At 34.4% G+C, this 13,039-nt stretch overlaps 1 protein-coding gene across 1 annotated transcript in view; it reads left to right on the top strand.

The window, feature by feature from the left end:
- LOC111051112 (neuropeptides capa receptor) overlaps positions 1-12,063 on the top strand; it is a 195,385-nt gene extending 183,322 nt beyond the window's left edge. The window contains exons 7-8 of the mRNA XM_039439464.1: positions 1,588-1,771; positions 9,528-12,063. Of these exons, the coding sequence (XP_039295398.1) occupies positions 1,588-1,771; positions 9,528-9,777 (434 nt within the window). The 3' untranslated portion in view covers positions 9,778-12,063. The remainder of the gene's footprint in view (positions 1-1,587; positions 1,772-9,527) is intronic.
- The last annotated feature ends 976 nt before the right edge of the window (positions 12,064-13,039 follow it).

Genomic DNA, 13,039 nt, shown 5'->3' with positions numbered 1-13,039 from the left:
CAAAGCACAGAATTGGAGGGAGATCATCCAATTACAGTTATGAATAGTCATAGAAAGAAGCACAGTTGCCAAGTTGACGATCAGACTCAGTCGATGCAGTGTTTTCAGAGAGGAAACGATGTATGCGCACTATAAACTGTTACTAAAGACTACAGAACGCTGTCCGCTTTAGCACGGCAATATCACTACCTACCATTATATCCCCACTTTTCTCTGTTCCGGATATCCCTCCAAAGTCGGATTGTCTTCCGAACAGAACAGAAATTGATGGAGAGTGGGCCTACTTCCAGGAGAATCGGGAAATGAAATTAATTTGAATAAAAATTGGAGAGCATCTAGTCAAATTCCTTTGTTCTCCCTGTGTTCAAATTTCCTTTCGTATAAGACAAAACTACTTGAAATATGCCAGTAGAGGCAAAAAAAGATTTAAAAAAGTATGATAGCCTTTCTAGATATCAATCAATAATTTATTTATTTATTTATTTACAATGTCAAAGGGAAGACTACAGGAATTACGCCCAAATCAGTCTTCACTACTATTTACCAACAAAATGAACATGTAAGAAATGAAAAATAAATGGTAATACAATGAAAGATACGGAAGATAATATTATGATACTACATTCATACAGTGTATGCTGTTAAGCAATTAAGTATAAATAACATAAGGTATATAAATATAAGCATGGTGAATGGAAAGCATGTGAAAGTAGAGATTGATTAAAATAAAAATAACTTATATTAATACAGAAATTTAATTATGTTAAATGTAATTTGAAGCTAAGGATAAATAAATTGGAAAACATTATTATGAAGCGAAGAAGAGAAAATATTGAGGTTAACAAGTCAAGCTATACTAAAGCTATACACTTATAATATAAGTGTTACATACATAATCATGTAAATTTGAGAAAAGTTAAATAATGTGAGACTAATCTAAGAATTACTAGTTTGAAAGAGAGACAAGTATTATCTCTACAGTAATCTGTATACACTGTTTATTCGCAATCTGATCCTGATGTGTTTATTCTATATAATCAGCGTGAAGTGTCAATCTTCTGACTGTTCTTAAGAAAAAGTTTTCTGGTTTACCTTTATCATAATCATATTTACGATATCTAAAATAATACATTCCTTAATACTGTGGTTATTAGGTACTTACTGTGTTGCATTGTATTACTTAAATGTGTAACCACATTGGATACATAAATATGCAAGAAACACTTACAATGAAAGCGTGCACTTGCTGGTTGCGTTCAGTGTGAGCAGTTGCATGCAAGTCACAACAACGTGTTTCAATGGCACTTTTCAGATTTTGCTTTTCGAAACATGCATGATCTCACGTGCTCTTGCACATATACTCATTCAATAATGTGATCTCACCCTTTCAATTCCATGTAGTTGCAGTATAACTATTATCAACTTCACTTTACACCACAGGTAGGCCTACTAATATTTATTCTAGTTACATGACAGTAGTTATCTACATTACTACACATCATTGATATATAAACTACTATTTATTGATTCATTATTGTTTTCGGAAACATTGAGAATTCAAAACTAATTAATGATTTTGTTGAACAGTTGCAGTTGTGGTGACATTTTTCCTGTGCTGGGCTCCGTTCCATCTACAGAGGCTGCTCTATATCTATGGACAAAACCTCAAGCACTACCTGCTCATCAATGAGTGGTTGTACTATATAGCGGGATTCTCCTACTATGTATCGGCCACTATCAATCCTATTCTGTACAACCTTATGTCATCCAGGTAACCAAACATTTTTTTATTAACTTTCGTGAAGATTTTATATACAGTTTTGAAAACTGTCATACTTAGTAAGCAATTAAATGAAGCCCACCTTCGTTTAAAATGACTACAATACTAGAGATTATCTATTTGTGGTCAAGAGGAGAGTAGGCCTACATAGCATTATATTGAAAATTGTAAGAAACACTAGCTATCAATTCAATCAGCAATTAAGTAGCCTTTCCTCCACTTAATATTTATGGTAGTCAAGTTCTACAAAATACTAAAGAACTTCTATTTCCCTCCAGTGACGGTACTAGGGTAGCCTGCTTTATTTCCGAGAGACTACAAAAGTCATCCCATTTGGATATAGCATAGGTAGCATCTCTACTTATTTCAATGTATTTGAGCGTTTGTCAAGCTTTTCAGCATGGAATATTATTATAAAAATGTTGGAATACTCGTTTATATGGTGAGATTCAACTTATAAATTCAGCACCTGATTGAAATTGATATTTTTATCCTTGCCATTACACATTGCAGATGGCTCTTTCCTTCTCTACTTTCGCACTGTTGCCAAATCGTTTGTCAAGACTATCGAGAATTATATTGGACTACTAACATATTATTTAAATTATGAAAGTTTATCATCAAGGGAAAATATAAATTTTTATGACGAAAAAAATATATTTTAGATAGAATTGATCATTACTGGCCGAACGTAGTGGGGTCTATGTTTCAACTCGATTTGCTTTTGTCTGTCTCTATGTAACGCGATTATAGCCAAACGCGTTGATAGAATTCGATGAGATTCGGCAGGAATATTCCTTTTAAACTGTGCGACGATGTAAACACAAGGTTTTTTGAAATTTTTAATTTTAAGGATAATATGAAAGTTTTTTTCTTTTTGTGTAGTTGAGAAGTTGATATTGTGGTAATTATTCATATTGAATGAAAAAGACTAAGAAATTGTCAAAAAACACAGATTTATTGATAATTGGAAAATGATTTCTAAGTATCAATAAATCTGTGGTTTTTTTGACAATTTCTTAGTCTTTTTCATTCAATAATATGAAAGGAAAAGGAATTCCTCCATACTCCAATATTACTATATATAGATGTACTCTGAAGATAGGATTAATCAGACTATAGATATTATTCATAATCAATCAGCTGACAAGTGGATTACACAGATGGCTGGAGTGACACAAGAGAAATGCACCGTTTAACGGCGCGGTCAGCACTTCTTCTATTTACACCAACACTACTAAATCAATCAACTCTAGGTCCAGTGCACACTTGCGTCATTTCTAGTCGCGGTTTTCGACCAGAGCGACAACAAGCTTACTGTCATTCTAAAAGTTGTTAGTATGGGTTCCGGACGGAGCAGTGCAAATTACAGCGTCGCACGCCCGCTCACGCTTTGCGGACGTTCTGCTGACGCATGTCAGCCGCCACTTTCTTTACGTCACGGCGAGCAAGCCGCGTTTCATTCTCCACTTTAAAAACCTAAAACGCGTAGAAATGGTGATAGAGAAATTGTGATTTCAGATTCGGATTCAGCGCCTCCAAATTAGTCAAGTGGCCTCGCGGCTATCGAAAATAATCAAAATTTAAGAAGTTCTGGTTCTATTGGATATCAAGCCATTCTATGTATATAGTTATCAATATTCTTCGAATGTTTTTTCGAAGTTTCATTTGAAAAACTGTCCTATGCTTTGTAGTTGATCTTAATACAATAACATACTTTGTTATTGCATTGAGGTAAAAGTAATTGTACTATGATTACAGTACTTAATGAATAACATCTTGCTCTGAATTAAATTCTAAGAACTAATTCAAATTCAAATTCAAATTTTATTTATTCAAACTCACAATATTCACATTCAGAATCAATAAGAAAAACAAAACACTCAGCTCAGTAAGATAAAAAATAATTAATGGAAGATTAATAAAATAAATACTGGTATGTTTTATTAGATATACGGTAAATTTGTGAATCGGAATAAAAAATACTACCTGCTGGAAGTATACAATACTCCACGTTTGCAAGCAGGAATGAATATCACTTCAACTAATTTTAAATGCATGAATAAAAGGAGAAAGAAAAAGAAAAGAGAAAGAAAAGACTAGCAACCATTCACTCTCACATTCACACACCTTGCACACTTTCCAAAAACAGCTCATCTTACTAATGCTTATTGCCAGCCACCAAAATTACATTTTAACTACGAAATAACATTGAATAAGGATTCTAAATGGTCAGGCATAAGACCTCTGAGCCATCTAAGAATTCTTTTTTTGAAAACAAGTTGATTTTGAAGCCTCTTGATTTCAATTGGGATGTTATTAAAAAACTTGGGGCCAAGAAATACAAACGATTTCTGGAAACAAGTGGTATACGATTTGGGAAGTCTCAGTAAATCAGCTGTCACTCTCCTAGTTTGATAGCTGGGAACATCCCTGAGCAACGTATGACCACCGTTTCCAGACATTACAAAGAACATATACAGGACCTTAAACACATACATATATCTAAGAGGCAAACATCCAAGGCACTGAAATAGAGGAAAAGAATGTTCATATCTACCCTTTCTATTTATAACACGGACTATCGATTTCTGCACCGTTATCAATGGTTTCAAGTGACAAATATAGGTGGAGCCCCAACAATTAATACCATAACTTATTTTTGGATCAACAAATGCAAAATATAACTGCCTAAGAACATTTAAAGGGAGAAATTTATTCAAGAAATAGAATTTTCGCAGGACGAGTAACAGATAGTTTTTTATGATAGATATATGCTGAGACCAGTTAAGCTTTTCATCAACAATCACACCTAAATATTTAATGGCATTGGTCTGACCAACGACCTCACAGTCACAGTCATTCCGATCACAGGCACCATGAAACTTCAGTGCAGAAGGCAGTGTCCATGGTGTTGTTAATGTGAACAATATATATTTTGTTTTTGTAAGATTGAGCTGTATTCTATTGTGCCTGAACCAAAGCAATAGCTTATCCAAATCATCCTGCATCATTCTCTCTAAGTTGGGGCCATCCAGTCCACAATATGCCAAGGCAGTGTCATCTGCAAAGGACACAGGCATACCATTGAACTCACACGAATAGAGATCATTTATAAAGATGAGAAACAAGATTGGTCCAAGGACGGAACCCTGTGGTACACCACAGTCCACTCCCTGAACCTCACTCTTCACTCTCCCAATAGATACATATTGCTGCCTGTCCTTCAAATATGAAGAGAACCAATCCAGAACCATGCCCCTGATACCAGCCTTAGATAATTTATTCAACAAGATTGAATGGTTAACCGTGTCAAATGCCTTTCTAATGTCCAAAAACAGTCCTGCAACACAGCGCGCTGGCCTGAAGTTGAAGCCACAGAAAACAACCGACATGAATCTTTCAAGAGCCATTTCAGTATTCATGCGTTCACGAAAGCCAAACTGTTTATTATAGAAAAAGTTATATGAGTTGAGGAAATTGAGAAGTCTTCTTTTCACTATCTTTTCCAATATCTTTGAGAAGACAGACAGCAGAGATATAGGTCTATAATTGTTCAACTTAAATCTAGAACCGGATTTGTAGATTGGCACCACTCTTGCTAGCTTCATCCCAGAAGGAAATATTCCTGTAGATAGACTGCAATTGAAAATATCAACTAGAATGGGAACAATGGTCAGAGCAACCTCCTTCAAAATTCTAGAAGATATAAGATCATCTCCAGAAGAAGTACCATTTTTTAATTGTTTTATGTAAATTAACAGTTCATCATAGGTGACAGCTTCAAAAAACATAGACGCTTGATGGTTTCTTTCCTTGAAGGTGTTATGATAGTCATTTTCATTATCAGCTGCACCATAAGAAGTAGCTAAAACGTCTCTGCCAATGTTAACAAAAAAATCATTAAATAGATTTGCTATTGTTTTTGGATCCGTTACAATTTCATTCCTGTGTTCTATTTTCAATTCATCATGAGATCTAGTTTTTCTCGGATTTCCACACAGTTTATTTAGAACTAGCCATTTTTTCCGAGGGGGCATTTGATCTAATGTAGAATAATACTTTTGTTTTTGAATTTTAATCCAATTTTTATTTTTCTAGAATAAGTTTTTAAATTATTTTTTATCCTTAGGTTTTCTGGGTTAGCTTTCATTTTTTTAAATAATTTATCGCGCGAGTGGATTGCTGCACATAGACCATCAGTTATCCATGGTTTAAGCTTCTTTAAATTTGTTGAATTTATTTGAGATTCGACTCTCACTTTTGAACACGCAATGTAATTTTCAAAGACTTCAAGAAATTTATCAAATTTATAGTTGACATCATTACTGAATAAAACATCACCCCAATCATGGGACAGCAGGAAATTATTCAGTTTATCAAAATCTATTTTATATTTATCTTGACAAGAGTTCCTTAAGTTATTCTCTAAGTTAGCTCGAATTGTCAATGAAACAGCTCTATGATCGCCAATTAAATCCTCAATAACTGCGCATTTTACAAAATGAGAAAAATTTCGAGATCTGATAAATACGTGATCAATGCAGGATGATGTGGTCTCAGTCACTCTGGTAGGTATATCTATTATTGATTCGAAGCCGTAATAGCTAAGTATTTCTAAATAATCATCAACTTTGTTATCACCAGACCCCAAAATGTTGATATTGACGTCACCTATTATAACAGTGTCACAGGCAGAAGGAACGTTTAAAATAGAATCAAGACTAGTAAGAAATCTATCGCATTCAAAGCCATGCCATCGATAAAGCACAATGAGATTGAATTTGTAGTTTGATAAGGTGCAATGAAGATAAAGAATATCCGCACCCTCCACCCTACATTCCGTCACACTGCAGTTGAAACCAACTAATTCAGTGGAATAATAAACAACCAAGCCAGTGGCTCTCGTGAAAGAAGAAACACTTGAACATGATTCATAGCCATCAATAAAATACTGTGACACCTGCTCATCTGTATCCAACCACACCTCAGTCAGTGCTATTATCGCTGGCCTCACTTTCCAGCAGTTAATATATGTAACAAACTTATCAAAATTGCTGCTAATCCCTTGAATGTTTTGATGAAGGATCGTAAAATTATGACTTGATGAAATATGTGAATCATTAACTTCATCAACAGAGCTCAATAGAACACATATATTTTCATCCTCCATCATAATTGATAGGATATAATATACAAAATTTTATATTAATGACTAGGTGGCATATCAGGAATTGAAAATCAGTATAGATTTCACATGGCTTCATTGGAACTTCATTCACACTCGCATACACACAATTAAAAAAAGAGATAGAAAAGAGCATATATGGGAAGAAAACGAAAATGAAAGATAAAAAAGATAACAAGAAATAGAAAATAGAGAAATTGATTCTCCTCAACTAGCGTGTAGGAACCCACAATAAATTTAGATATACGGTATTAACATATCATTCATAGATTATCATAGTAATTCAACTCACTATAATTAATTACAGATTAAGAATATAAATTCAAATTAAAAAATAATACACTATATGTAGTACTGAACAAAACTACTAGGAAGGACCTAAAATGACTAATTCGCATGGAGAAACATCACATAAAAAACACGATACTGCTTTGATAACGTTGAGAACAATAATAATAAAATTAAAAATTATAAGTTACACCATCTATCTAGTGATATCGTAATCCATTTGCCTATTTAATTATAATAAATTCATTTATAAGACCTACTTGTCTATTTATGATATCATAAGATTCACCACTGAATATTGGCGTTAAAGTTTTCTTTCACCTGTAATCAGCACACAGACTAAGGTGTTGTGTTTAATTTATTATTAGAATAAAACTCAGTTGAAAAGTATTTTTGTCAATATACGACCGGAATGAGAGAATGACCAAAAAATGCAATGTATACATTTTATCTTTTAGAAAGGGATCGTGATAAGCATAATTATAAAATATATATTCAAAATCAATAATACCTAAAATAAAACTCTCATTTTATGAATAAAGTACTTAGAACAGCAACAACCTGAATTAGAGTTGAAGAAACAAATATACGAAAACCAATACAAAAAGATTCCTTAACATTTCAATGAAAAAATAATGACAACAGAAACACCTCCCCCTCGAGGACTCAAAGCAACTATAGTTCAAACTACCGATTTACAAATATATGAACCAACATATCATAGTCTTAATGGAAGGAAAAATAAATAAGTTCATAATGATCTTACTCACAGTTTATCATTTTCAGTACACTCAAACAACTTTATCCTTGACTAAGCTTTTCCAAAGAAGCCTCTCGCACTATTTGCTTGGCTGGGGACGCAGCATCCTTCCTAACGAAAATTTTTCCACTCTTGACCCAAACAAATTCCAGTTTTCCCCTTTTCTTCAATTCCTTAGCCTTTCCAAGAAGCTGTTTGTTGTAAGGAGACAGATGATCGTTGATGTATATAGAAGATCCAGGGAGCCCCAAACCAAGATCGATTGCATTAATATCTTTTTTCTTTTTCGCCGCTTCAAGCCACGAAAACTTTACTCTTCTTGCAACAAATTTAACGATGATATTACTACCACCCCTAGCGTTTGGCACTCTATGAGCTATAGCAATGTCCTCCTGTTTAAATGAGACCCCGATCAACTTAGCAACAGCCCCCAATATTTCATAAATGTTTTCCTTTTCAGTTCGTGGTAAACCCCCAATTTCTAAGTTTTCAATCCTCGACCTCTGCTGTAGAAAATTAACCTCCTCTCGTAGCTGGGAATTGCTTTTTTCAAGCTCTGCAATGGCCGTTTCCAACTTGATACACTTCTCATCGTGATCCGCAGAGAGTTTTTCAAATTTTGATTTGGTTTCTTCACTGGACTTTTTCAAAGAATCGACGTCAGTTCTAAGTGCAACAATCTTAGGCTCAAACAAATTGATAAGCTCAGTACGCAGTTCGGTAATAGAGTCCAATATTTTATTCAACTTGGCGTCTATACTAGTATTATCAGGACCGTTAATACACTCATCACACTTCCAGGCTGATCTTGCTTGAGAATTCATCTTTTTGAACTTATCAATTGTTCCAAGTCTTGTACAACTCGCGTGAAACAGACCCGCACATTTATTACACTTAATGCTTTCTCCAGCATTAGCAAAACTTGAATTACATTTACAACAGTCAGCCATATTAACAGTTAATATAAGGGAGCACGCACACAACAAGAACGAAAAATAATTTAATTGTTATCAATCTACTCACGTAATTAATAAAGTGGGTCCAACACACAAGAAGAAGAAAATCAGTATTTATGCATGTTTACGCGAACAAACAGCATTGAAATAGAAACGAAAGTAAGAAAGTAACTTCCACTTTATCTACTAACAGATAACGGAGCTACGAAAAGAACGACCACTCTCCTTGGCTTCTCGATAAACACTGTAACTAGTATTCATAATGTGTATGTGGCTTCAAATAATTCGGAGAATAAGCTGGGTCTGAGTAGTTTCCCACGATTTTTTTGTTCTTATTGTTAGTTGACTTCATTCATACATTGTAAAAGTTAAAGTGGATTTCGTCATAGATAGTACCAGTAATGAGAATTCTACAGTAGTTCTACATTAACTTTACAAATTTACAAACTTCTACATAATCAACATAACTTTACAAATATATGATGACATATATGAATAACCATGACTGAATTCAAATTTGAATTTAATTTTACGTGGAGCAATTTGTTGTTTTAGGTTCAGACGCGCGTTCCGCAAGAACATCTGTACAAGCCTGTGCTGGGCGGACGCACGCAGCAGTCAGCGACAACGACACTACAACTCAACACAACGCGGCTCATTCACGTTCAAGCGACGTCGCAATGTGGCGCGACGCAACCGACCACGACGCGGCAGTTCACGGCAGCAATCGGTCGACTTGGTCGTAGAGCTGGAACAGCCGGAACTGGCTGCCCATAGTCACTGCAGGCAGCCTTGTCTGCTCTAAGGAGACATAGCTCAACAAGACTACGCTCAACCAGTACTGGTTAGTTAGCTGGCGATTAGGGAACCGTTCATTTGAAGGAACACTGAGTTCAAAATGAGAAATGCTATCAAAGATCAGTAAGAAGTACGCTCAACCGGTGGTTAGATAACTGGAATTGGAGGACAGTTAATTCAAGGAACACTGAGTTCAAAATAAGAAATGTTGTTCGAGCTCAGTAAGAGCTAAGAAGTACGGTACGCTTAACCGGTGGTTAGATAGCTGTCGATTAGGGAACCGATGTTTCGAAGGAATTCTGAGTTAAAAATGAGAAATGATGTTATTGAAGCTCAGTAAGGAGTATACTCAACCAGTGGTTAAATTAGCTGGCGATTGGAGGACTGGTGACCGTTGACTCAAGGAACAAAGTTGATCAATCAACAATTACTTCGAATAAGGAACACTGAGCTCTAAATAAGAAATAATTGTATAGTTATTAGAGCTTAGAATGAAAAGTGAAGCCCTGTATTCTCAAGAATGAGCCAATATACTCACAGTTCAAAGTGGTTCTCACTGTTCATCAACAATGAAGCTCTGATGCTTTCCCTTGAACTTCTACTCCATTATGATGGGCAGAAGAATAATTCACAAAAATGTTGGGCCTTCTCAAACATTATCATTCTGTTGATGTGTAAAAAGTACCAAAATAACCAACAGTGAATTATATAATTTTAAACTATTTTTGACTACACTACAGTCTAATTTTTGAATAATAGTTATGAAGAACTAGTACTCACGTGTGGAGCGCTTTTGGATTTTTACATCCATTTTTAAAACCTTCCATTAGAATTATTTTCAAAAATTAGACTGAAGTGTCGTCAAAAATACTTCAAAAAGAGTTATTAACTAGCAGTCGTCATGGAAATTGGAATAGGTTAATAGTAAAATCATTCTTCTCCTGGACTGAAAAAATTCCATTGATTCTTATTGAAGATCTTACAAATTTTCATTCTGTCAATGTGTGGAAAGTCCCAAAAGAACAAATTGTAATTTATTTCTGCCCATCATATTGGAGTAGGAATTCATGGGAAAGCATTAGAGCATTACTGTAAAGCATAATGTTGATGAAACAGTGAGAATCACTTCAAACTGTGAGCATAAGCCAGAACGGGAGCCAATGATGTTTGTTATTTATACACGAGGAGCCAACAGTTGCAGTTGATTGAATCTCTCTGTAGGAGGAAGAGGAAACTAATGATCAAATATAGTGGGAGGGAACCGTTGTAGAGGTAATATTGATAAACTAATTTGAAGGGATTGATGTTGATTTGTAGGGGGTCTATCAAGTTACCGTGATCCAAATGCAACTGTTCATTGTCTAGCCAGTTTGGGAATCTCTGATAAAAATCGCCATTATCGGAAGCAACAGCTGTTAACTGAATGACTGAAAACAATTTGGAAACTGGTTGGACACATTTAAAGGAGACTGTCGATCAATTTGATGAGGAAAATTTGATTAACTGACCATTATTAATTAGATGTGACTATTGATGAGTAAGAAATGAGTTGATCAACTATTCAACTTTATGAAAATTATATTCAAAATCAAGGAAATCTATTGGTATTATTTGAAGGAAGCAGTTGATGACGATTAATTCAAAGGAACTCTTGTGAATTTGAAGAGAATATTTTGATTAAATTATCATATTTGATGGAAAGGGAACAGTTCTATGAATGTGCAAGTAACCCCGTTTATCAAGAATACCCCTGTTCAATAATTATTGTTTTATTCGCTTGAAGTCCATTGTATCAGTCTTTGACTGGACTTCATGCAGTATTTTTATAGTGAAGATGATTATGAATCAGAAAGCAATTGGATATTTGTGTGATTCATTGATCAAAAAATTCTAATGATATGATGATTTCCAACTTTTACTACTCATGTCCAATATATTATTCCCAAAAAATCACCAAAAATTAATTTAGATCCGTATTTACAATTTCATTCCAAATCAATGTGAATAAATTTGTTAATTTACTATTTATATATATTCATGATCCGCTGGTTATTCTTACTCCATCAGAGAACAAACTACATAATAGGCTATTTGTATGTCAAAATAATACCAAGTCCCTTATACGTTTTGATGTCATAAATGTATCAATCTACATTGTCATATTGGTTGAGCTCAAGGCTCAGTCGAATACACTGTATAATTTAGTTTTCGGTGTTGAATATGTTAAGTGGAATCATTGGTTGTGAAAAACATTATGTACATAAATTATAATATATTTTATTAATGTCGACAATGATAAGAATATTATTTTATTGTCCTTCAAAATATTTGCAATTATTCTATCAACCAGACCGTTCGCATATTGAATACAAATAATTTCCGTACCTATCAAACTTGAACGTAGCCTACATCAATGATCGTACGAATAGAGAGTCAACAGAAATACTGTTGAGGAATGCAATATAACTTATGATGCTACTTTCTGCTTCCCATGCAATTATTTTGAAAGCATATTTTCTTGTACAGTAAATGATCTGAGAGAAAAGCTGTTGAGCTTTGCTAATGAGAGGTGTACCGATTGCAGAAAAGCGAGGGACTCAAATTAAGGATTTGAACAGAATGAGACCAGTTACTTCACAGGAAATGTAAGGTATTATGACAGTTGTTTTAGAACTTGAAACAAAATTACGTTCGCTATTGATTCTAAGTCGAAACATCCTATCAATATTGCATTATTGGGTCAATTTATCGCGTCAAGGTCCAAAAATAGAGAATAAGTTGCAACTTTTACTGATACATTCACCTGTAAGAAACTAAAGAGTTCTCCTTCAAAAAACTGTAACGCTAAGAGAATAATTAGCCCCTAGATGTTCCAATAAGTACATTGATTATGATTGAGTAAGTAACAAGCAGATTAAGACTGTAATTTCGTAATTCAAGCCACTAATCAAATAATAACAATGCGTGCTCTTCCAGAAAAAAATAATTCAGAAATTTTGAGCTCGAGGTTGTTGATAAGACTAGTGCCCGGTTTCACCAAGGAATCTAGAATTTTAATGTAGATTCCTTATGTTTCACCAAGCTCGGTCAAGAAATTTGAACACGCTCAAATCAGGTACGATTTAAGACTGAAGCATATGATTTCTATGGCGATAGTTATTATCTTCAAGTCCAGTGCACACTTGTAAAGCATACACGGCTTGACCATGTTCAAATGCCTTGATCAAGCCTGGTGAAACCGAGCATAGTAGTTTATAATAATACGAATC

Source organism: Nilaparvata lugens, chromosome 12 (assembly GCF_014356525.2).
Source record: "Nilaparvata lugens isolate BPH chromosome 12, ASM1435652v1, whole genome shotgun sequence".
Lineage (NCBI taxonomy): Eukaryota > Metazoa > Arthropoda > Insecta > Hemiptera > Delphacidae > Nilaparvata > Nilaparvata lugens.
The sequence above is the reverse complement of the archived record's forward strand: the minus strand, read 5'-3'. Positions and strand labels throughout refer to the sequence as shown.